Raw genomic sequence first — 25,914 nt, 5'->3', positions numbered from 1 at the left:
CCATTTTTATGAATAAACTGGATTTACAGAAGTTATGGTACTTGATCAAGATTACAGGGAGGCAAGAATTTAACTTGATTTCCAAAGCCTATATTCTAGAACAAGTACCTATATTGCCTTCAAGTTACAAAAATATATTATGCACATATTTAGGGTATTTGCCAGGCACCATTCTAGGCATAACAAAGAACATTATAGCAAAGATCAATGCTTTAATAGAGTTTCATTATAGTGGGGAGACAGACAACAAACAAATAAAAGCTCAAGTAGTGATAAAAGCCATTAAAAATAAAATAAAAATGGTATAAACAGACCTGGGGAACCACTTAAGAGTGAATGGCCAAAGAAGACCTTGTTAAAGGAATGGCATTTAAATTACGATCTTAATGACAAGAAGAAAGTAGAAAGGCTAAATTCTGGGATTAAAAACATCTTCCAGGTAAAATATTTTAAGCTTTTTTATAAGTTCTTGGGATCATATCTCAGGGGTTTTATTTTTTTATTGTTGTTCTTAATTGTCATTACATATATAAAATTTATTTTTAAAAGTAAAATCTTAGAAAATCAACTTAGAATAGAGTTTACAGATTTAGCTAAAAAGTAAATATAGACAGACAGTTAAATTGGCATTTAAGATAAACAACAAATTTATTTAACTATAACTATGTTCCAAATCTTGCATGGAAAATTAGCTATACTAAACAATTATTTGTTTATCTGAAATTTCAATTTAACTGGATGTCCTGTATTTTATCTGGCACTCCTAACATGAAGAGACTATAAAATACTTAATGCAATAATTGGGAATGTTCTATGTCTGTGTTGGCAAATACAAATAGTGTAACTGACAGCCACATGTGTCTATTGAGCACTTCAAATATGGTTAGTTTTCTGAGGAATTGAATCTTAAATTTTATTATATTTTAATTAGTAAAAGTTTAAATTGAAATAGGCACATGGACTTAAAAGAACTGGTATTGGATAAGAAAGTTCAAAAGGAATACCAGTATTGTGCCTTTAGAACATCCCAGAAAAATCTAACAAGAAGTGCTGAGCCTAAATGCCATTCTAAATAAGCTGTCTAAAAAGAATTTCTTTGCCTATAAAATAAGAATTTAGACTAGATAGTCTAAGATCTCACTTGAAAATACTATGCTTTTATGAACTGTACAGGCTGCAGGGACTGCACAATATACATATTTTAAAGCCTCAATGCCTAGCATAGGGCTTGGCACACAGTGGATGTTCAGTATATGATTGCTGAAGTGAGCTTAACTCAATGGGACATAAAAATCATCTAGGTTAGAAAATTAAGAATGCAACATGTGTGATAGAATCTATGGCAGGTATCACTAGTCAGTCATGCCACTTTTTCTATACCACAGGCAAGCTTAGAACCTTCTTAACATAGGACTCTAAGTAGCTTATTGATGATTTTGAGGGCCTAGGATTAAAATTTATTTGCTATCTATATAGCTTGATCTACAGGAAACTGTGACCTAAAGATGTAATAATTACCTTTGAATTATAGACTCTCCACCCTGAATTTCTAAAAGGAACTATTTTAACAGATTTTGGTTGATTTATCTTTGTAGCTTCAATCATCTTCTGACAAAGAATAGGGCTTGGCTGAAGAGATGAAACTAAGACTGCCAAAGGATGTCTGGTCCAAGAAACCCACATTCAAGTCCCAGATGTAAGTGAATCAGATCTGTTTTCCACTGCAGCATCCTAGTCCGTTGGTTTAGATGAATTCTAAGGTCTCTTCAAACTCTGAAAATTAATGTTACTAGGTTTACTTTATTTTAAGAATTGAAACACCTGTGCTCCTGCAATATATTGAATGTAATAAATCTGTAATAAATATCTGACAAAGAAAAACAAGAATAGAACTTGAGGAAAATTTTTTGCTATGTTTCTTCCTGAGGTATATGGTTGAATAGCTCACATTTTTTTAAAGCATTTGCTGAGTGAGCATATTATCTGAAGGATGATCAAAGCATCACTTTTCTTTCTTCTTTTTGTTTTATATTCCCTGTGGATGTATGTTATTGTCTGTTTTATATGTGATTCCAGTTTTTATGTTCTTTTGTTTGCCCACACATTTTCTTTTTCATCATCTAGATCTTTGCTCCTTAAAATGTGGTCCATGGGATAGAATTATCTGCATTACCTAGGTGCTTGTTAGAAATGCTAAATCTTGGGGCCCATCTCAGACCTACTGAATCCATACCTGCACTTTAATATTCCTAGGTGATTCAAATGGAAATTAAAGTTTCAAGAAGCACTGGTATATGTGGCATTGCAATTGCCATCTGGCCAGAGTTAGCATCCTGAAGTGCCAAGCAATAAGGTACAGTAAAAAATATCTTCCCTCTTATTAGATATAACAAATCTTAGGCTCAGTATACAACTTTTCATTGTTAAGGGAGTCATGACTGGCTTTTAAGCAGCCATAGTAGAGCTTGAATTTCTTCTGGTCGCTGTGTTGGATCAATAATGAAGTTGCTGATGGTGATAATTATAATAACAATATTTACAGTGTATTATATACCATATTAAGTGCTTTACATTTATTATTTTAATGCTTACAATAACTTTATCAACCCTCATTTATAGAATCCTATATAATAAAATCCTAATATACTAAGTGTCCAACTGTTTGTTCAACCATTTGACCAATCGCTGTGATGCTCACTGACCAGCAGGGGGCAGACGCTCCAACCAGTAGGTTAGCTTGCTGCTGGGGTCCAGCTGATTGAGACTAGGAGAGATGAGCCAGACATGCTCTGGAGCCCTCCCACCATCCTCCCTATCCCTGATGTGCACCACTGGTGTCCCTCGGCCTGGCCTGTACCCTCTTGCAATCCCAGATCCCTTGGGAGTTGTTGAAGAGCTGGTTTCAGCCCAATCCCCACAAGCCAAACTGAGGGACCCCACCTACTGGAGGGATCCCGCTCACTCTGCAGATGATCTTCAACCTGCAGTGCTGCCCCAGGTGCAGCCAGCTGGGGAGGGACCAAGGAAAGCTGGCTCCAGAGCATGTCTGGCCCTTCTCACCCTGTCCAGCCCCATTGGCCTGTTCTAATTAATTTCCTTTCAATGTGCATGATTCTATGCACTGGGGCACTAGTAGATCAAAATAATTAGCAGATAATTCTTTTCACCTTGGTTTTCACTACTCAGAGATGGAAAGTTATAGATTACATTTCCCAGACTACCTTGCAGCTAAGGGTGTAGACATGCCCTTTGTTGCTTCTACTCAAGACATGGAGCCATAAGTGAACTAAATGTAGTAGAACCCATGATCTAGAGATTGGATCTTCTGGTCCATATGCAGAGATATCTGGTCCAGCTTTTAGTTTCAAAGGCCTTAGTTACAAGTTTATGGGTGACAGTTAAAAGTGTCAGTGCTGTTTTGGCTACAAAAGTGCCACAGTGCTGTTGGGCAATTTTCCTGCCTGTGTTGTTTCTGAATGTGTGGTATCCAAGAATAATTTGCTACATCCTTTTCCCCCAGATATTCTGGGAACTGCTTAATATCTTTTAATAAATTCCTTTCCATTTACCTAGCTAGAGTAGATGCTATTGTTTGCCAGTAAAGCCTTGGCTTGCATAATAATTGAGATCATTTAAATTAATATAGGCTACAAAAATGACTGTAGTAAATTATAGCAGTTCAGTATCCAGTTATCCAGAAAAGAAGGTGATGTTTGAGATATTGTAAAGCAGAGATCTGAGGTTGATATTTCCTAGAATAGCAGTGATGAAGATGAAAGTAGTAGCATTATGTTAAAGAAATCAATAACTTTTAAGTTAGTTTTGCTACAATTCTAAAAATGCACCATACCTAAAAACAAATGTGTATGTATGGCCAAAGTCAAGTAGAGAACCAAAATAATTATCTAGGCAAGTTATGAAAGGAAGAGAGAGGAGGAAGGAAATACAATTACTTTAAATGCCCATTTTATAGCAGGCACTAAATAAGGGCCACTATACACATTCACAAGGGGATTATAAAATAAGAATTATAAAAACTATAATGGTTGGCAGAGCAATGCTGGCTGGTGATCCAACTGATCAAGAGGAGTGAGAATTTCAATTAAAATAGATATATTTAGAGTGAGATTAGTTTTACTCAATTGAGAGATACTATAAATGATAAAAAGCAATAATAATCTGTTATGAACTTTCTGTAATAAATAGATGCCATATAAGTAAGTAAAATAGTTGGATAATCTCAGTTGCTTATTATTTGCCAAAAAGCATGAATGACCATGTTAGGGCCATAGAAAGAACTCCTTACTCTCCATTCCCCATTTCTTGCTTACCATGATTGTCCATTTTCTGTTTTCAGCCTCTGGGAATACTAGTGATCGTGGAGAATAAAACACTTCATCATCCACTTCTTCTGGTTTTCTGGGCAAGCAGTGTAAAAATGTCCAGTCAGAGGCAGCCACTTCAGCAGTCTAAGGAAAAAAATGGGGATAACTCAGTTTTCTAGTACTCTATCTAGGAGGACAGTGGACATTTCAATAAAGAACTCTATGAGTAATATGTGGTTGATAGCAAAAGGGACCAATTATCCCCCAATATATTTTAGAAGTTACTTTTATGTAATTGTGTTATATTTTGAGCTTATCTCCAAATTATGGTTTTTAGCACTTGTAACATTCTTTATTATCACTTAAAAACAATTTTGAAGAAGAGCACTGAGATAGGAGTGCATTAAACAGTATTATGTGCACTATATACTAGATATTTCATTCTTAATGCATATGTCCTAACAGTTTTAATTTTCTCCAACAGTTAATTCCTACAAGTTACATTTTCCCATCCATTTCTGTTGTTCACTTATAAATTCAAAACTATATTCCATCATAATTTCTTACCTCAGAATTACTGCTTTGGTACTTAAATTTTGTTTTACCTTCTACTCTAGGTCTAGGTTCAGAACTTCTGAGTTTCTAAATACTGGAAAGTGACAAGGGAAAAGAATAACATTTGAACCTGTCATATACCAATGAAAGAGGGATAAATGGTGATGGAATGAAATTTGACTTGGAGTGGTGAACACACAATGCAATATACATGTGGTGTAGAATTGTGCATCTGAAACCTATATAATTTTGTTAACCAATGTCACTCCAATAAATTAAATTTTAAAAAAAGAAAAATTCTCCATAAAAAACATTTACCACTTATATGACAAGGAATTGGCCATAATATATAAATAATTCTTATAACCAATACTAAAAGGCAAAAAATAGAAAATTGGCAAAGGATATGGTAGCAGTTTATTGAAAAAGACACAAATAACCAATAAATTTAAAAAAAGATATTTAATTTTAATCTCATCAGTAATCAGGAAAATGCAGATTTTGAAAAGCATGAAATACCAATTTTTAAAATTAAAAATGTAAATAACTAAAGATGGAGAAAGTGTGGAGAGATTATAAATTGTAAATTCTTTCTGATGGGCAATTTAGCGGCATTTCCTATGTTTTAAAAAGTATGTGCTATTTCACCCCAAAATTTTTCATCTAGGGATCTATTCTCCAGTAATCCTATATAATAAAGAGGTAATATGAAAATTGACCCTCACACCATCACACAAGATGGCTGCCCCCATGTGGTCAAAGATGGCCACCACAAGATAGCCAGCAGGGGAGGGTAGTTGTGGGCAATCAGGCCAGCAGGGGAGGGCAGTTGGGGGGCACCAGACCTGCAGGGGAGCAGTTAGGCATTGATCAGGCTGGCAGAGGAGTGTTTAGAGGGTTATCAGGCAAGCAGGTAGGCAAGCTGTTGGGAGCCAGCTGTCCCAGATTGTGAGAGGGATGTCTGACTGCTGGTTTAGGCCCAATCCCACAGGCCTAAACTGGCAGTCAGACAACCTCCAAGGGGTCCCAGATTGGAGAAGGCGCAGGCTGGGCTGAGGGACACCTCCCACCCCCAGTGCACAAATTTCTTACACCAGGCCTCTAGTATTTTCATAAAGAAATATGTATAAAGATGTTCATTGCAATATTTTTTGTAATTGGGATAATTGAAAGTAGTCTAATTTATTAACAGGAAATAGTTTAAGTGAATTATAGTCCACTCATACTTTAGAATTCTATGTAGCCATTAAAAAGAATGAAAATATTTAAATGAATAGGTAAAAAAAAAAATCTAAGATTTGTTAAGTGAAAAAAGTAAGTCAGAATAAAATGTGTAATATACCATTTATGATAAACCAATAGTTGTGTACATAGGCATCTATCTATCTACTAAAGGCCCATTGCATGAAGAGATTCGTGCAGTAGGCCTTCCTTCCCTTGGCTTCCAGCACTGATTTTTTCCTCCGGCACCTGGGACCCAGGCCTTCACTCCATCCAGAGTCTGCTGTCTTGGTCTTTGTTACAGATTCCAGAATCTGCAGTCTTGTCTTCACTGTGGCACTCCACTCCTGTAGATTCCTTCACCCCCACCCATTCTCCCTCTCATAGCAGGCATCCTGCCCTGCCTGGTCACTCTGTGCCTAGAGCAGCTGAGCAGCCACCATCTTTGGTTGGCCTTCTAATTTACATACTCACTCTGATTGGCTGTGAGCATAGTGGAGGTACAGTCAATTTACATGTTTGTCTATTATTAGGTAAGATATAGATATAGATGATATAGATATAAATATAGATATAGATATAGAAACAGGTAATATGCAAATTAGCCAGGCATCACGACTGCTCAGGAGGAGTTACCTGCACAGATGGGTAGGAGGGGACTGCATGCTGCCCCCAGTCCCAGCAGATACACGCCAGGGATGAAGATGTGCTCCAAGTGGCCACAGCACTGCTCAGAGCACACCCCTGCTGGGTGGCAGCAGCAGAGTGAAACAGCCCTGGTCCCAGATGCCTGGCGGCAGCTGGAGCAAAACAGCCTGGGTCCCAGGTGCCTGGCAGTAATAGGAGCAAAGTAGCCCAGGTCTTGGGTGCCAGAGGGAAGCCGGTGCCAGCAGCCAGAGGAAGGAAGGCCTATTTTTGCATGAATCTTTGTGCATCAGGCTTCTAGTATATGTATATATAATAAAAGGCTAATATGCAAATCAATGAAATGATAGAATGACCCATTACTATGATGTGCTCTGGCCACCAGGGGACAGACGCTCAATGCAGGAGCTTCCCTCTGGTGGTCAGTGCACTCCCACAGGGGGAGCACCACTCAGCCAGAAGCCCTGAGCTGTGCTCACAGCTGGCAAGTACAACGGTGGTGGGATCCTCTATAACCTCTGTGGCAGCGCTAGGATGCCCAACTGATGACTTAGACCATCAGACATCACCTGAGGGCTCCTGGACTGCGAGGGGACACAAACCAGGCTAAGGGCCCCTCTCCTCAAGTGCACAAATTTCATGCACTGGGCCTCTAGTTCTATATAATAAAAGTGCAATATGCAAATTAACCATCACTCCATCACAAAGCTGGCAGCGACCATAGTCACAAAGATGGCAGCACCCCACTGGAGTCCCCCAGTCCTGAGGGGGCAGATGCTGAGAGCAGGCAGCATGAGCAGCCTGGCAGAATGTTTGCTTTATTGCCTTGGCAATGAGGCAAGCGCTCTACCCCAGCCACAGACGGCCCTCAAAGATGGTGGTTCCCACAGCCAATAAGGAGGAAATATGCTAATTGACTGCCACGCCCTCAAAGATGGCAGTACCCACAGTCACAAGATGGTGGCCCCCAGTCTCCTTAGCTCTGCCAGGGTGGCAGGCACATGGCAAGGTTGGGCCTGCCCCCAGGAGGGACCAGCCACTCTGTGTGCCTGCCTCCAGAGTCCCCCAGTCCCCTCAACCCCCAAGTCACCCAGGGCCCCCTTGAGGTGCAGGCAAGCCTCAGATGGTGGCTTCCCAGCTGCCCAGGGCTACCCGAGGCTCAGGTAACCAGGGCCAGCCAAGGCTTGCGCTACTGGCAGTGGCAGCAACAGAGGTGTGATGGGGCATTGCCTTCTCCTAATCGCCAGGTCACCTCCTGCCCCTGATAGCTCCCAGACTGTGAGAGGGGCAACCAGGCCAAGGGACGCACCCCACCCCCCGTTCCAGTGCATGAATTTTCATGCACTGCGCCTCTAGTGTATATATAAAACTCTAATATGCAAATAGACTGAATGGCAGAACAACTGAACAACCAGTTGCTATGCTGAGCGCTGACTACCAGGGGGCACATGTGGAACATGGCAGGTGTCAGCAGCAGGCACAGAGTGTGGAATATGGTAGGTATCAGCCATGGTGGGATGATGGAGCAGGTGAGCAGGGGCACCAGACCAAGGCAGGGCACCAGTTGCTGTCATCAGGGCGAGCCTCAATGGTTACTGAGGGCTCCCAGATTGTGAGAGGGCAAAGGCCAGCCAGGCTAAGTAACCCCACTGGTGCACGAATCTGTGCACTGAGCCTCTAGTATACAGAAAAGTTCTGCAAAGTGACACATCAAATTGATGAACACTGGTGTCCTGTGGGAATAGTTGCTGTTAAGGGGGTGGGGGAAGAGATTTTTCACTTTTTTATTTTTTAAACTTTATTCTAGTGACATATATAAATAAGAAGCTTATGTTTAGATATTACTTTATCAATAAATATCTATTATAATGGCTTAATCCATTTTTGCACTAAAACAGATTAGTTGTTCTGTTAACAAAATCCCAATGTCCACCTGACTTTTAGGGGTTTCCTCCAGAACAGTTGTTCTCAAAGTATGACCCTAGAGCAGCATCACTGAAACACCTGGGAACCTGGTAGAAATGTAATTTATTGGGTCCAATCCCTGACCTACTGATTCAGCAACCCTATGGGAGCAGGGTCCTGCCAGCTGTGTATTAACACCTTCTCATGTAATGGCTTTCATGAATACCGGAAGAGATTCCCCTGAGAATACCCTGCAGGCAGTTAGCAAAACTCAACTGGACTTGAGTCCTTAGAAAATATAGTTAAGGAATAGCCTGAAGAACACAATTATGGGGCTTTTCTCAGAAAAGAAATCAGAAGAAACTGCATGCAACAGAAGTAACCTTATGTCTCTAAACACATAAAGTGTAAAGCATTCAGATGCTTCCATTGATGTGAGAGGGAAAATTTAGCTTCTTTCTTCTGCCTGGCTTTCAATTCCTTCAATCAGGATAAAAGTGTCTTTCTAAAGGACATAGTTAATCTTTGGAATAAGAGAAATCTCTAGGGCTGTGGTCAGCAAACTGCAGCTCAAGAGCCACATGTGGCTCTTTGGCCCCTTGAGTGTGGCTCTTCCACAAAATACCATGGCCTGGGCTAGTCTATGTTGAAGAAGTGACACTAGAAGAAGTTTAAGTTTTAAAAATTTGGCTCTCAAAAGAAATTTCAATCATTGTCCTGTTGATATTTGGTTCTGTTGACTAATGAGTTTGCCAACCACTGCTCTAGGGGATACAGTCAGTGAGTCCTTCATAGGGAATGAAAAGACATTCTGCTCTCCCCAAAGTGAATGAGTGATTAGATGGTTCTGGCCTTTATGAATGGAATTAATGAACCTTCAGAGAGGCATTAATTTTTACCTTCATTGTAACCTGGTAACCTTTGAAAGCCTGGAGCCGCTTTTTCTTCTCTTCTTCTTGTCCCATACTTATCCAAGTATCTGTAATTATTACATTTCCTCCACGAGCCGCTTCTAATGGATCATTCGTCAGCAACAGCTTGGTACTGTTCTAGAATACACAGTATATTAATTTAAAACTTCATGGGACAAAGAAAGGCAATAATAACTTTATCTTTAAGGAACATACCTCCTTGGCATACTGCTCTGCCAACTTGATTATACTGGGATCTGGCTCATAACCCTGCAAGGGGAAGAATTTAACCATTATTTAGGTAATTCTATTATATATACTTTATTACATATGCATTATATTCCTTTCAACAATAGTCCCACTCTCTTTCCCTTCTTTTTGCTTTAAGTTGTAGCGTAATCATACATGTTCAGTAGTATGTAATATTTGCATCTTGATCAAATTGTAATAGTGCTTTTTGAAATTTAAAAAGTTAACCAGTTCTCCTATTTTTTTTTATTATCTTGACCTCTTTAGTCATAAAGATAGAGTGGGGTTGGGGTTCTTTTTAGCTCTTGATAGCACTCCTTCCTGTTCCTCTAATAGCTTACAAGGATCATATACAGAATTCCACAACCTTATGCATTTTTGTCTCAGCATATTTCCATGAGTTTTTTTTAAATATATTTTTATTGATTTTAGAGAGGAAGGGAGAGGGAGAAAGACAAACATCAATGATGAGAGAGAATCATTGATTGATGCCTCCTGCACACCCCCACTGGGGATTGAACCCGAAACCCAGGCATATGCCCTGACTGGAATCGAACCTGGGACCTTTCAGTCCCCAGGCCGATGCTCTATCCACTGAGCAAAACCAGCAAGGGCTATGAGTTGTTTGGTGTGTGTTTTTAATGCTCTTTTATCTGAAATGCTTTTTCACACCCCCTCCATGTGAATAACAGTTTCACATATTTCCTCAAATATTTTCTCATAAAAACCTTCCCTGGTCACCCCAGCTAACTACTAACACCTTACATGCACACCTTATTCTTTTGCACTGACAAACAATTGTTGTGAGTGTCAGGCACTTGCTCTGAAATGGCACTTACACAGTAAGCACACTGTTTTCACTAAAATATATTTGCTTGGGATGGTTTGCTGATAGAAGGATCAGGACTTGAGGGAGGCAAGCAAGGTGCCTAATACATAAAATATAAGGAGGTGCTCACTGTCAGAGTCTAGCTTGCACAAAATTTGTGCTATAAGATGTCTAACACTAGGTGAGAGGATATTTTTAGAGCAGCTAAAGAACCTCGTGCTATTCCAGAACCCATAGGTAGCCCTTCTGCCTCTAATCCTCTCCTTCCAATCTGTTCTGTACATTAAAGCAATAATTGTTTTCTCTGAAGCTTCCAATCTTTACTTTGTTTCTTAAGTCAAAGCTGATTAAGGGTATCAAGGCTCCCCACTAACACCCCCTGCTTCTGTCTGTTTTAAATCTTCTCAACATCTTTTGGCAGGAAAGCCGGTCTTATTGGCATCCCTGCTCATGTCTTGCCCTTTTCTGCCATCACATACTTTTTTACCTTTTGTCTCCTCTTGGGCATCTTCAAAGGAGCATATCAGCTCCCTTCTTTGTCCAAACTCTCATCCACCTTCATCTCTATACCCTCCATGTGGAAGTCTTGTTAGTTCAAAAATCACACTTTTTCTCATCTTCCTTCATGCTTCTCATATTCCTGAATTCTTAGCATTGATTAAGAATTGGTTTTTATAAATTCTCAGTATGACATTGTGGTGGAAACTGTGATGTGCCATCCAGATTCCCCTTTGTGAATAAAAGATTTACTCCTCAGCTGCTAGGCGTGCTGTTGAAACATGACTTTCAGCTGTCAGCCCTCTTTGAGCACTGCCTCAGTTGCAGAGAGCTGATGCAACCAAAGTCACATAACTTTCCCAGGGCGAGTGACATTCCATGACTGGTTGATAAGAGGATATGAAACCCTCACTCCTGCCTCCCAACTCAGGACAGCTCTGAATGGCCATCTTAGTTCTAGGACTCTACATTAGGTCAGCAGAAGCAATTGTTGGGCCTGCATCACAGCTTGGTTTCTCTTTGTGCTCACTCCTGCTTCCTTTTCCTCCCTCCCACAGGTATTGATCTCCTGCACAATAAACTGTGTCTCAGAGTCTGCTTCCCAGGAATCTCAACCCATGACAGGTATGTTCGAGTTTATTCATTTTAAATTGTGTTGATTTGCATGTCATTGTCTACCATAATTCTTTCATTATAAAAATTCTTGAAGAATGAAACTATTCAGATATTGATGATGATGGCTACAAAATTTTAGCAGCTTTACTACCCTTCAAATAGCCATAAATTTTGGAGCTTTGTTTATTGGGATTTGGGGAAGGTAATTATAAAGATTTGCTAATTTAGTAACTAATGTTGTGATTATTCATACTGGTAAACATGATAGGGACTTGACTATTACTTCCTGTGACTCCTGTCCTGAAAGTTTAGCCTTCCCTTTGAAGAGCAGATTTCTATATTTCTTAAGTATAATCATTCTTAGAGAAGGAACCAATAAATACTTAGAGAACCAACAGAGAGGTTTGGAAATTAGAAAATCACCCAACCTTGCATGCACTGGATCATGACTGAGAATACAAAGTGGAATTCTTTATTCACAGCTCAGCTTTCAAGAGTAAATCACTCATTGGCTTTTACATAAATCTTAAAACCAGAGGAAGAAGGTGATTAACAAACTCAGTGTGGTCTAAATATTCACTTAGAACGATGTTAAAATCATACCATCAATAGTTTATGGAGCAATTTTACAATCAATGACAAAATTATGTTTTCTTGAACATGTAAATTATCCTTGGTTGAAGAATGGTAAATAGATTAATTATGGCTTAGAAACTTTTTTATGTTTCTTAAATTTACCATAAATACCCTACCTAGTTCTATCTTTAAAGGAAATAGGTCTACTTATAAATTTCTGGAACAACTTCTACACTATCAGACTTTGTAAAAGACATCTCAAAACTCATTCCCACCAAGAATTAGGCAAGTTTTAGTACTCCTTATCATGTAAATGAGTTTCTGCATAGGAACAATACTAAAATTGCTCTGTAATATTGGAATTTTTCCTTTGATGAGAAGAAAACATCTTGATCATGCAATAAATGTTTAAATTATATTTCTCCAACAAAATAAATCCTTTCCAAAAACACCTTATAATGAGAAACAATTATTGTTATTGTATATTTTATCTGTAAAAACTAAATGTTGTAATAGTTATTAATACAAACTAGATTTGTAGAGAGAGTGATGCTGAACAAAAGAAAATTATCTGTTGTGAGAGTTATGTCTCTGAGTGCTCAAGTTTACTGTATTAGGGTGGCTTCCAATATATGCTGTTGCCTAGGCCTGCTTTTCTTCTATGGCAAGTAGGTGGAATAGTGTCCCCCACAAAATTTATTCCCACCCAGATTCTAAAAATATGACCTTATTCAGGAGTAGGGTCTTTTCAGATGTTATTAGTTAAGATGAGGCAATACTGGATAAGGTTGGGCATAAATTTAATATGACTGCTATCTTCATACAGAGGGACATTTGTAAACAAATAAAAAGCAAGGAACACCTAGGGCCACCAGAAGTTGGAAGAGACAAGGAAGGATCCTTTCCTAGAGGCTTCAAAGGAAGTATAGCCCTACCAAACACCTTGATTTTAGACTTCTAGTCTCTAGAATGAATAAGGAAACAATAAATTTCTATTCTGTTGAGCCACCCAAGTTGTGGTAATTTATTAACAACTGCAGATTAAGGCAGCAGGGTGTGTTAACTCAAAATGGTCCACAAGAGCATCTGTGGGATCAAACTGAAGCTCTCTTTTGTGAGGCAGTGCCTGACATGGCACTAGGGTTACCAAATTATCATAGTTTGCCAGTTATTCTCCCAGTTTTTAGCACTGATAATCCCATGTCCCCAGAAATCCATACTCCTGGGAAAACCAGGATGGTTGATCACTGTAAATAGCATTCTTGCTTGCATTCTTCCCTTTCTCTGTTCTGTTCCCCCTATTCTCCTACAGGTTTTTTAAGGAGTAATTACTTAATAAATCACTTCATCTCATCATTTAGGCATTTTACCACCTCATATCATCACAAGATGAAGGGGAGGGCAGTACAATAAGATTTTTGGAGTGAGAGAAAGATACCACATTCATATAACTCTTATTACATTATATTGTTATACTTCTTCTATTCTATTATTAGTTACTAGAGGCCCAATGCACAAAGATTCATGCAAGAATGGGCCTTCCTTCCCCTGGCTGCTGGCACTGCCTTCGCTCCAGCCAGGGCTGCCTTTTTGCTCTGGTCCAATCACCTTTCTGCCTTCCCATGCTGCCCAGAGGCCCAGAACGGCTGAGGTGGTGTGGAATGCCTGTTTCCCACCTCACTACTGGCCACTCAACACCTGTGTATGCAAACCGCCGTCTTTGTTGGGCTAATTTGCATATTCACTCCTGATTGGCTAGTGGGCATCACAATGGTATGGTCAATTTGCATTTTATTCTGTTATTAGTATAGATTGTTTTTAATCTCTGACTGAGACTAATTTATAAATTAAACTTTATCATAGATATGTGTGTATATATGTATGTATGTATAGGGGGAAAAATAGTGTTTAAAGAATTCAGATCTTTCTGTGGTGCCAAGCATCCACTGAGAATCTTGTAATATATTTCCCACAGATAAGGGGGAACTACTCTATTAGAAAAATGATTGCATTCTATCCATGCCTTGTGAATTCTACACTATCTGAATTGTATTGCTTTCTTCATCCTTTGTGGTAGCAATGCACAAGGATACCAGTCATCAGCATGACTGGTTTCAGAGCATTTGAGGGAATAACTCCGACATGCTTTTACAGAGTCATAGGATGAAAGGCATCAGCCAAGACTGTTTCTTATTGTATAGATGGGAAATTGGGCACCCAAGAAGGCAAATAGCTATAACAGGTGGGCTAGTAACATAACCTACATTTTATGGCCTCATCTGTATTCCTGAATGGAAGAGAGGCTTATTTTCCCTAGGTAATTGCATCTGGGGATGATTTAAGGTGGGGGTAGTTTCAAGGCAGAAAGTTTCCCTACCTTTGGAGTAGCAGCCTGAATGTGCATTCCGAATTTGGCTGCACTCATCATTATGGAGTGCAGGATGTTGTTCCCATCCCCAATCCAGCTGAGGGTAAGGCCTTTCAGAGAGCCATAGTGTTCCTAAGAGGCAAGGGATGGAGAAGATTATACCTGGGAAGAAATTAACTTATATGAAACAATTGTTATGGTTAAAATAAAATAAAAATTCTTCACCCCAATTTTCTTTGTTGGAATGATTAAACTATTTTTGCATTATACTAAGCAATTAAATAATATAAATGTATAATTGCCAAAAAATAGAAAAATGTCCTAATATCTTAAATCAAGACATCATATGAACTCATATGAATACTCATATTTTCAAACTTTTCAAATCTGAATCTTTGATGCATTCATTCATTCATTCATTCAACAAATTAAATGAATGTCTACTTTCCTTGGCCCTATAGATAAAGCAATGAATAAAGGAGAAAAAAAAATCCCTGCCTTATGGAGTTTACATTTGCTGGTATAAGAAAGGGGAAATACAATGCATCTAGAAGAGTATAACATGGTAGTTGAGTATGTTTTCATGTATGTAAAGTTGGAAAACATGCTCATTATTAATCTTAACTCTTTACACATATGGACATGTATAGCTAAAGTATAAACACATGCATTGAAATAATAAATACAGACATCAGGATAATAATTTCCTTGTGGGGGTGGGAGGAAATGAGATAGGAAGAGTTAAACAGCTGATTTAGATTCCATCTATACTAATAAAAGCCGAGGTGGCCCTTGCGCACTCACATGACGCCCTCATGTCATCATAAGATGGTCACCCCTATGTCATCACAAGATGGCTGCCACAAGATGGCTGGCAGGGGAGGGCACTTGGGGGCCATCGGGCCAGCAGGGAAGCAGTTAGGCATTGATCAGGCTGGCAGGGGAGAGGGTAGGGGGCACTCAATCTGGCAAGCAGAAGAGGTTAGAAACAATCAGGCAGGCAGGCAGGCAAGTGGTTAGGAGCCAGCAGTCCTGGATTGTGAGAGGGATGTCCAACTGCCAGTTTAGAACGGATCCCTGTGGGCCTAAACCAGCAGTCAGTCATCCCTGAAGGGTCCCAGATTGGAGAGGGTGCAGGCTGGGCTGAAGGACACCCCATCCAATGCATGAGTTTCATGTACTGGGCCTCTTAATAAGCTGCTATTTACTCGTTCAACTCTCACTTTGAGGATCTCCTATATGAAGGTATTGCACCAGGTCATGCAGGGAACAATATGATGGATAGGACATTTCACTGTCTCTGAATGAATTTATAATCTAGTAATGATAAAGCCCCAGGGTAAAGCATTCAATTTTCTGGCATATATGTAAAGCCACATTCACAAATAGCCATTTGGTATCTAACATCGTTATATCATCCTTTCTGCATGAATCGTATCCACATCACCAATGAGTTTTATTTTTAATTTAACGTCACATTTATATGTGCATAGCTTATTCAAATGAGGAGGAATATGGACCTATCCAGTTTACCCTGTTTCCCCAGAATATTCCATAGACACAGCAACCATGGTTTTTAGGAATCCCAGTTGCAAAACAATGTAGAATGGCTGTGGCAAAACAAACGGGATAAAGTTATTCTTTTAAAGTTATACAAGTTCCTAAATTGGGGATGTGTGGCTAAATTTGAGCCTCAATTCTATGTATTCTGCATGTCCTTAACTCCAATCTTAATCAGTTTATTAAAATGATAGAAATAGCCTTCTTCTCAGAAAGTGATTTCATAATTGGCTATTTTGAATATTGAAAACACACTCCATCAGTTTTTACTCCCAAGCCACACAGCCTGATGTATGGAGGATTACATAAAGCTTTTCTGTTCTGTATGTTACAGCATTCACTATTCATCCATTGTGTTAAATATGGCACCAAAAAGCAAAAGTATTGAATTCATCCATTGTGTTAAATATGGCACCAAAAAGCAAAAGTATTGAAAAAACAGGTGATAAGAGAAGGGCTAAAAGAAGTTGGGAATCAGGTTGAGAACAAAAGGCTCTTATAAAATGTTTTAAATAATGCTCTATTCCTTGAATATATAGTGTACAAACATGCTATAATTCATTACCAAGATTATATTTAAAAGCAAAACACCAATACCATGAAAGAAATGTTTCTACTTAGAGCTAGTAAAGAATAATTTATTGATTTTGCTCTTATAAAGGCAAGGAAGTAAGCCAACCTGGAGCGTGAGGTAGTCAGCCAGGATCTGGATAGGATGATATAAATCTGACAGTCCATTGACAATAGGGATGGATGCTTCTTTAGCAAGGATGTCCAGATCTGATTGTTTATACACTCGAGCCAACACTGCATCTGTCATGCTAGATAAGACACTGCAGCAAACCAAGAAAAGATCATCTAAGTTAATTATGCTTAATAGTTCCTTTATTAATACAGAATCTTAAACAGTAATAATAATTCTAATAAGTTAGAAGTTTTACTAAGCTACAACTACCCATCACCACAACATATTTAAAAGATAATATTAAATGTGTAGTCATTACAGAAGCCAGATGTTGTTCCACTGATATCTTAAATAGTGACAGCTAATTTTACTGTTTTTTAGAGATAAGAAACCAATTGTGGGACTTGCAGTCATAATGAGGAATATCTATACTAATAAAAGGGTAATATGCTAATTAGACTGAGAGACCTTCTGGGCATCCTTCTGGACAAAGCCATGGTGGCAGGGCTGAGGCACAGGCGGTTACAGGTGATAAGGCCAGGAGGGGAAGGCAGTTGGGGGTAATCAGGCTATCTGGGGGGCAGTTGGGAGCAAGCAGGCTGGCAATGGAGGGCAGTTGGGCGAGCAGGCTGGCAGGCAGAGTGGCTAGGGGTGATCAGGCAGGCAGGCAGGTGAGCAGTTAGGAGCCAGCGGTCCCAGATTGTGAGAGGGATGTCCAACTGCAGGGATCGGGTCTAAACTGGTAGTTGGACATCCCCCAAAGGGTCTCAGATTGGAGAGGGTGCAGGCCTAGCTGAGGGACACACCCTCCGTGCACGAATTTTGTGCACTGGGCCACTAGTCGATATATATATATACATAATATGCAAATAGACCAGATGGTGGAATGACCTATCGCTAGGACATGCACTGACCACCAGGGGGGCAGATGCTCAATGCAGGAGCTGCCCACAACCTGCAGGCTCTGATCACCTGATGGGGAATGGGGAACCGGGGGTGGGTGGCAACAGACACTGGCAGCACCAGGCCAAGGCTGGTGCGAGCAAGTGGGGCCTCAGTTACCCACAGATCGCCCCACACATAGAAGACAACTGGCGGTGGTGGTGGGGGACAGGGCCAGTTGCCAGCAGCTGGGGAAGATTGGTCCTGATCACAGGCCAGGCCTAGGGACCTTACCTGTGCACAAATTTCATACACCAGGACTCTAGTAATTAATAAATAGCAGTTGGCAAAGTTAACAGAGAAAAGACCCAAAAGAAGATATACAAATAAATATTAATGACCTGTCATGCTGCTAAGTTTCTTTTGCACTATCCCACAGACAAATATACATTTTCAACTATCAAATTGAAAGTACCATTGTGGTAGCCATGGAGGTGCACAAACAGATTGCCTTACAAGAGAGAACCTTCTAAGAGGAGTGACATTAGCTAACAGCCCCTAGATACTGTACCTTCAGAATGCACTGCAGCATTCCTGCCGAGGTCCCACTTTCCCCAGGCTATTCCCACAAATGACTGAGTATGGTAGGGGCATGAAAGCTGGACCATTCTGCCTGACAGGACACTTTTCTGATAGGCAGTCATCTCTGCAAAAGACATTTCTGCTGAGGCCCCACTTTCCCCAGGCTATTCCTATCCACTATCTAAGTGCTCTGAACTATCTAAGCACCCCCACCCACCCACCCACCAAAAATAAAGTAATGGCAGCCCAGAAGGACAGAAGACTTTGTCCATAATGTCATTGGCAGGGAGTGTTTTCTAGTTCAATTGAAGGAAAAAGGGCATCTCAAATCCTAAAAAAATGAATAATCTACTCCCTTACATAAAGCACCCTCCTTAGAATAATCAGCAACTCTGACCTATTGGACACCCCAATAGTTTACAAACTACTAAGCTCCTGAAATAGGGTAGAGTTTGTGTCTTTTTACTCTTATTAAGTTTCCCAAGTAACTCAGATAACCTTCTAAAGTTAGAGAACCACTGTCCTAAGATATAGGGTAATATGTTAAAAGCATTTTAAATTTTTACTTCTTTCTTCAAGTTCTTAATAAAAATTCCCTTCTCAGTTCCGATACTGATGCTTCATACTATAGAATGCATGTTTTTAACTTCATTATAGGAAGTAATGTGGATGGAAGTAGATAGCTGAAAAACAGGAGATGCTAGGGGACCAACTAGAGAAATCAATGCTCTATATACATGAGATTGTCCCAAAGTTCCTAGAACAGAGATCCCCATATTGGGAGCATATTGGTATCATCAAAAGAGCTGTAAAAATCCTGATGCCATATTCTGAATTTTGGAGGGTTAAATCAGAAGCTATGGTGAAGGATTCACATCAATATTTTTAAAACTCCCCGTTATTCCAATGTAAAGACAAAGCTGATAATCATTGTCCTAGAAATACAGAGACAGGGGGAGGGTGGAAAGAGGTTATTCTAATGCTGAATGGAACAATGGGTCAATGTAGAGGAGGAAATTCTTTGTAACTGAAATTACATACTATAAGAAAAGTAAGGAGTAACAACATGATGTGTTTTACTGAAAAGTATGAGATCTTATACATTTGTAAAAGAAGTACTGTATTTTCCTTTCATCTCAGTCACTACCAACAAAAATTGAAGCCACAGTACCTATAATCTTTTACCCCAACACTTGTAAGCATCTCTAGTGCCCAGATTTTTATCTTAATACTGTTCTATAAGAAAAACCAACAATCCAGAAACCATTAGAAGATATTCAATTCTAAGTCCTTGGGCAAGATAAAATCAATATAGGTCTATAACACCGTATTGCTGCCAGAAGCAAAAGTAATTTTTAAAATGGCAGGGGCAAATCTAAAAGGTAAAAAAAAAATCAACTTAAATGGAATCCCATTATCAAGTTGTGATCATTAAATGAAACAAAGTATAGCTGTAAAATGCCATGTTATTCATAAGAATAAATATAAATTTACAGAAATATAATTCTAATATCAAAGAAAGAAGACTATTACCATGCACATTTAAATTTATTTTCTTAATGTAGGAAAGTGTTTATATATAACTATCCTATATAATAAAAATTTAATATGCTAATTGTCTGGTCATTTGGTTGTCCATTCAACCAATCAAAGTGTAATATGCTAATGATATGCTAAGGCTGCTCAACCGCTTGGTATGACATGCACTGACCACCAGAGGGCAGATAGTTGACTGGGAGGTTAGCTTGATGTTGGAGTCTGTCCAATCAGGACTGAGCAAGGAGTGGGCCTAAGCCGTCAGTCAGACATCCCCTGAGGGCTCCCAAACTGCAAGAGGATGCAGGCTGGGCTGAGAGACCTCCCTCTCCCTGAATGCCTCTAGTATAAATATAGATATTTTGGGAGTTTTTGTTAAATATATTTCTGTTCATCAATTATGAATGTATACATTTTCAACCTGTGCAAACCACAAAGAATTAATATATCTTATGTCAAAGAGTCCTAGAAATAGTACAGACTACCATAAGTGTATAGTCCCCACCAACATTTGTGGTCTTATATAAAGTGAAGTACAAGAGAAGTCCAGCAGTTAACTAATACTAGTTGCCATATATAATTTATAATCACAAAGTTAATACAGCCATTCATTCCAAAATCATAACTTAGTTAACTGTCCTAAAGAAGAAATCTAAATTTTCAAACTCACTTTCCTATCTCTTTGGGCATCAAACCTCTTGATAACACAACTCAGTATAACACAAGATCAATGAAAAATGTGCATATTTTTAAATAGTTAAATTAGTCCAGGTTAATATGTCATGAAAATATTACAATGTATCATGTACTGCCACAGATTAAAACAAAAACAAATCAAAGAATACCTCATCTTTTCATTTCTTTTGAAAACTCAGAATTTATATGAAGAACAGGAATAAGGACCCTGTGGTAGACAGAATCAATCCCCTCCCCAAAGATGTACATGTCCTAATCCCCAGAACCTATGAATATGTTACCTTACATGGCAAAAGGAATTTTGAAGATGTGATTAAATTAAGGGCTTTGAAATAGATTATCCTGGGGTGGGCCAAATATAATTACAAAGGCTCTTAAAAGAGAGAGGTAAAAAATGAGAGCAGATGCTAGCTAGGAACATATCCCTATGGGTTCATTTGAGACCTCTGTCCTCCAGAAGTTTGTAAGATAATATATTTATGTTGTTTTAAGTCACAAATTTTCTGGTAATTTGTTAAAGCAGCAATCGCAAATCAATATAGAGCCCAAGATAAAAAGTGAAAACTATGTGATAAATGTATATTCAGCTTAATGGCCATCAGCTTGAGTTTAATTCATCTTGAATTTAGGAACCAATTCCCAAAACCTAATCAAACTTAAGTGGTCAGCAATGCATTTAACTTGCATTCCTTGCCTACAGAGATTATTATTTTTTTCCTTTCAGTCTGGTAAAATTACATATATAAATCCTGGAAATGTATAAAAATAGTCTCTTGTGGAATTCCAAAAAACCCAGCAATGTATAGAAATTTAAATTCCAGAACCATGCAAGGATAAGAATAAAAGTAGGGATAAATGTAAAAACAATATTAAATCTATATTAAGTGTTGTGCCCAGTTTTATTAAAAATTAATCAGCTCTGTAATCAACATGATATTTTATGGGTACCTTTTCCTTTTTTAAATGTTTAGAGCATTCAAGGAAATCTAAAATACTAGGCTTGTGATTGAGTTAAATTTTAAGCATTTGATTAAATTTGCAAACTTTTTAAATGGCTAAAGAGACTTATTTAATATGTATTTTATTTATTGGCTGGATACGTAGTATGGGAATGTTTAAAGCAGTCATTCTGAAACTTGAATATACATGAGAATCACCAAGAGGGCTAATTAGAATATAGCCAATTGTATTTCTGATTCAGTAGGTCTGGGTTGGGGCCCAAAAGAATTTGCATTTCTAAAAGGTGCTACTTATGCTGCTGGTTTGGGGGGCACATTTTAAAAAACACAGGAATATTTGCTATTTTATGTTTAGAGATAGATTATGTTAAGGAATGACAAATGTTTGATAAATTCATAAGATTGACAGATTGAACTGTAAATAGAAAATACAGAGTAGGGGACCACAACTAAACTTGATAGAAAATACCACTGAAGGTGAAGGTGTAATGGTACCAGTGATGTGGTTATTTTCACATTGGAATCACTCAGAAAAACAGAGATATTAAAAACCTTTAAATAGATCATTAGTTCATATTATTTTGTCAATGATGTTGCTTTCTACTTTATGTTTAAAGTTGATATAGATCATGGAGAAATCACCATTCTTATTTTTCTTCTTCTAGGCTACTAAACATCTTTAAATATAAAAAGCCTTTTCTCTGGAAAAAAATGACAAACCTGTAAATAGAGCTGGACTTAAAGGCACATTAACTGAAATTTGGGCTTTCTATACCTCAACATCAATTTAAAACCCTTGCTTTAAACATTTTAAGAGCTGTGTTATATGTGCTACAAATGAAAGGTTGACAAGTTAAAAATAATCTCTAGCTCTGTAATGACTTCACTTTGTCTCATTTGTTCCCATTGAATATATAGAATTCTGTTTGCCTTGCAGTGGATTTTGAAACTTTACAGGAAATGTTAGGTAGCTGTCCACAATGGTAGCAAAACAGCTTTTGCAAAATCCAAATTATCAAATTGGAAGTTTCTCATATATGTTTCCTTTGGATATTTAAAAGCCAATATTAGGTTTAAAAAAATAATTGACTGACAAGTTAATAATTTATTCAACTAATTTTTTCTAAACAGCAGCAAAAGAGGTAATAGGGGGAATAGAACACATTTTAAACATTTAGACTTTAAATGGAAAGATGGGTCGAGAGATAAAATGTTAACACTAATTATTTCTAGATGATGGCAGTATTGGTGATTCTATCTATATTTTGAAAATATCTTTTAGTAGTTTCTACCAAAAATATATTATTGCAATTACAAGAAAAAGCATATTATTCAAAAAAACACATACTTTTTATAGTAATTGAAAAAGAACTAGGACTTCTTAGAGTAATGGCTAAATCTTGACTTTGGTAAAGAAATGTGCTCAGGGCTGGGGCAGAAAGGTGGTACCAGCAGCCAGGGAAAGGAAGGCTCATTCTGGCATGAATCTTTGTGCATCAGACTTCTAGTAAAAAATAAAAATAGGAAACTTAATTTTTAATGAATTGTTATGATTACAGGGTTCTCAATGGTATCATTATGCATAGCTAAAAATTCCTTCTACTGTTTGCCAGTCAGCTATCTTACTGATAGGAGATAGCATTATAACAAACTGAATTTAAGGGGCAGTTTTATTTAAGGCATGGTGGGGACAAAAGGAAGAATGCATGGCAGGACCCTAAGAGAATACAACTTCTGTTCTCCTTTGGCTTTTGAAACATATTCACTATATTCTGATAGTTTAGGAGTAACTCAACTCCCTCTGAGCATTAGGATTGCTGTGTGCTTATCTATCTCATCAATATCCACATTTCCTCTTATAATCTGGTCCAGCGTATCTTTTTTTTTTTTTTTTTTTTTTTTTTTGTATGGGTTCTTTCAACCATAGAGATGCTGCAGCAGGCCTTCTTGTGTCCATGGGGTGGGTTTTTGTTTGTTTGTTTGTTTGTTTGTTTGGCTTTATGGGTTTTTTTGTTGTTTTTTTTAAATATATTTTATTGATTTTTTACAGAGAGGAATGGAGAGGGATAGAAAGTTAGAAACATCGATCAGAGAGAAACATCTATCAGCTGCCTCCTGCACCCCCGACCCCACTGGGGATGTGCCTGCAACCAAGGTACATGCCCTTGACCGGAATCGAACCCGGGACCCTTGAGTCTCTAGGCCGATGCTCTATCCATTGAGCCAAACTGGTTTCGGCTGGCCTTATGGTTTTTAAGTTAATTCCTAAACAAGTTTTGATATTAAACCAAAGGACAAAATATCAAAGAATAAAAGAAACTTGAGATTGGGAAGGTCTTCATGGGTTACTTAGATCAACCATTGTTTTCATGAATCCACACCATTCCTTCAAAATTGTCCTTGAGCCTGAGAGAAAAAAATCCAGTACAGGGTACTCTTTACATATTGAACTATCTTGTTCCATTTTATACAATTTGACTGTTCTGATGAGAGTTTATACAAACTGACTGAGAATTTTCTTTTAAACTGAGTTGAAAGTAATCTTGCTATGCCTCTTCTCAATGTCCCTGTTTTTAGTATCTTTATAAATTCATTCATTTTTTTATTTTTAAAATATATTTTTATTAAATTCAGAGAGGAAGGGAGAAGAAGAGAGATAGAAACATCAATGATGAGAGAGAATCATTGATTGGCTGTCTCCTACACACCCCCTAATGGGGATCAAGCCAGCAACCCGGGCATGTGCCCTGACCAGGAATCGAACCATAACCTCCTGATTTATAGGTTAATGCTCAACCACTGAGCTATGCTGGCTAACTGCATGCATTTTAAATATTTAAGGTTTCAGTTAATTGTAGTTATTATTGTTGATGCTCAAATTGTCCCATATTTAACCAAGGTGTTCTGTCTTCAAGTTGGCTATTGAGTAATTTTGATATAACTATATTAGTCTTTGATAGTTCCCTTGCCTTTTGATATGGCAAAATATTCCAAGCCCATCTCACATATTTCTTTACCAAGATTGTGATTATTTGTATCCCTAGGAAACTAATACAGTGGTTTGTGCTCATTTTTCTTTCTTCTAGTTTTACATCAACAGAATCCACTTTAGCAATCATCACCATGAGTAAATTACATTTAAAATGAAAGTAATTAGAGTAGAACAATGTTACATTATTTTGTTTTATATTAAACTTTTCATGCACATATTTCCTGAAGTTGCATTATGAAGTACTGTATTAAAATGAAAATGACTGTGAAGCTATTATGCACCTTTTAATACTGGACTCAGAGCATTAGACACGAACAGCTATCATTATGGAAGAAACAGAAAGCCTTGAAACTGGAGTGTTAATATCTTCCTGCTGTTCCTAAATTCCCACTGATTTTAAACTTTTTAAAAAATCAGTTATCTGAGTCATGCTAAGGTGTCACTTTTGGTGTCACATCTAAAACAACAAGCCCAGAACAAGGGGAAAAAAATTGAATATCTAACTCAACCCCTGCAGAGCACCAGAGAATTGACAACATCTGAAAATACCATAACACCTGAAGCAAATTTAACTGAATATATATGTATATGTTTTGTGTCTCCTGATATGTTAGGGGGTAGAGAAGAGTTGTTAAGAGATACTTTTCAAAAGAGGGAAGTGAGCAACAATTGATTCTATCTGATGTGGGCTGGCTCTATAGAGACCCACAATGAACTGAGGACACACAATTCAAATCTTAAGGCTGTCTTCCCATGGATGTAGGATACACTCCCTTATTAGTTAAGTATATCTAGGTAAAGAACAGTTAGAAAAAAAATCCAAAAGAGAGAACGTATCCCTGTTGTGAAAAAAAGAATTAACATAGTAGTCCTGACATGGCTTTCTACAGTCTGCTTACCAGGTTGACCCTAAGCTAGTCTCTGGAAACTTGGACTTTTGGAGAATTTGCCCACAATATTTGGAAGAGTAAACAGATTTTATTATTTTAATCAAGAAAAAAAAAGAGTAACACATTCTATTTTGAATGTGTACTTAAGATTTTAACTCCTTTATCTGATTTTATTTCCCCTTCCTTTAGTGGCTGATACAGGATCAACTTCTAAGGGCCCTCAAAATAGCCAGACAGTCAGATGGAGAAGCAAATCCATCAATCATTGTCAAGTAGGCACTAGTCTCTTTATTTTAAAGAGCCAGCACTGTTGTTTAAACATTATCTAATCTGCCGAAGCCGGTTTGGCTCGGTGGTAGAGCATCAGTCTGCAGACTGAAAGGCCCCGGGTTCGATTCCGGTCAAGGGCATGTACATTGGTTGCGGGCACATCCC

The 25,914-nt window shown here is 38.2% G+C and overlaps 1 protein-coding gene across 1 annotated transcript in view; it reads right to left on the bottom strand.

Moving 5' to 3' along the window:
- OTC (ornithine transcarbamylase) overlaps window positions 1–25,914 on the bottom strand; it is a 51,630-nt gene that overhangs the window by 2,204 nt on the left and 23,512 nt on the right. Inside the window, exons 5-9 of the mRNA XM_084870686.1 lie at window positions 16,937–17,090; window positions 14,707–14,829; window positions 9,779–9,832; window positions 9,551–9,700; window positions 4,332–4,469 (exon numbers count right to left, since the gene is read on the bottom strand). Of these exons, the coding sequence (XP_084726812.1) occupies window positions 4,332–4,469; window positions 9,551–9,700; window positions 9,779–9,832; window positions 14,707–14,829; window positions 16,937–17,090 (619 nt within the window). The remainder of the gene's footprint in view (window positions 1–4,331; window positions 4,470–9,550; window positions 9,701–9,778; window positions 9,833–14,706; window positions 14,830–16,936; window positions 17,091–25,914) is intronic.

Source organism: Pipistrellus hanaki (assembly GCF_964339955.1).
Source record: "Pipistrellus hanaki genome assembly, chromosome: X".
In the NCBI taxonomy this organism is placed as follows: domain Eukaryota; kingdom Metazoa; phylum Chordata; class Mammalia; order Chiroptera; family Vespertilionidae; genus Pipistrellus; species Pipistrellus hanaki.
Note: the sequence above shows the minus strand (reverse complement) of the source record. Positions and strands in the feature narration are given on the sequence as shown.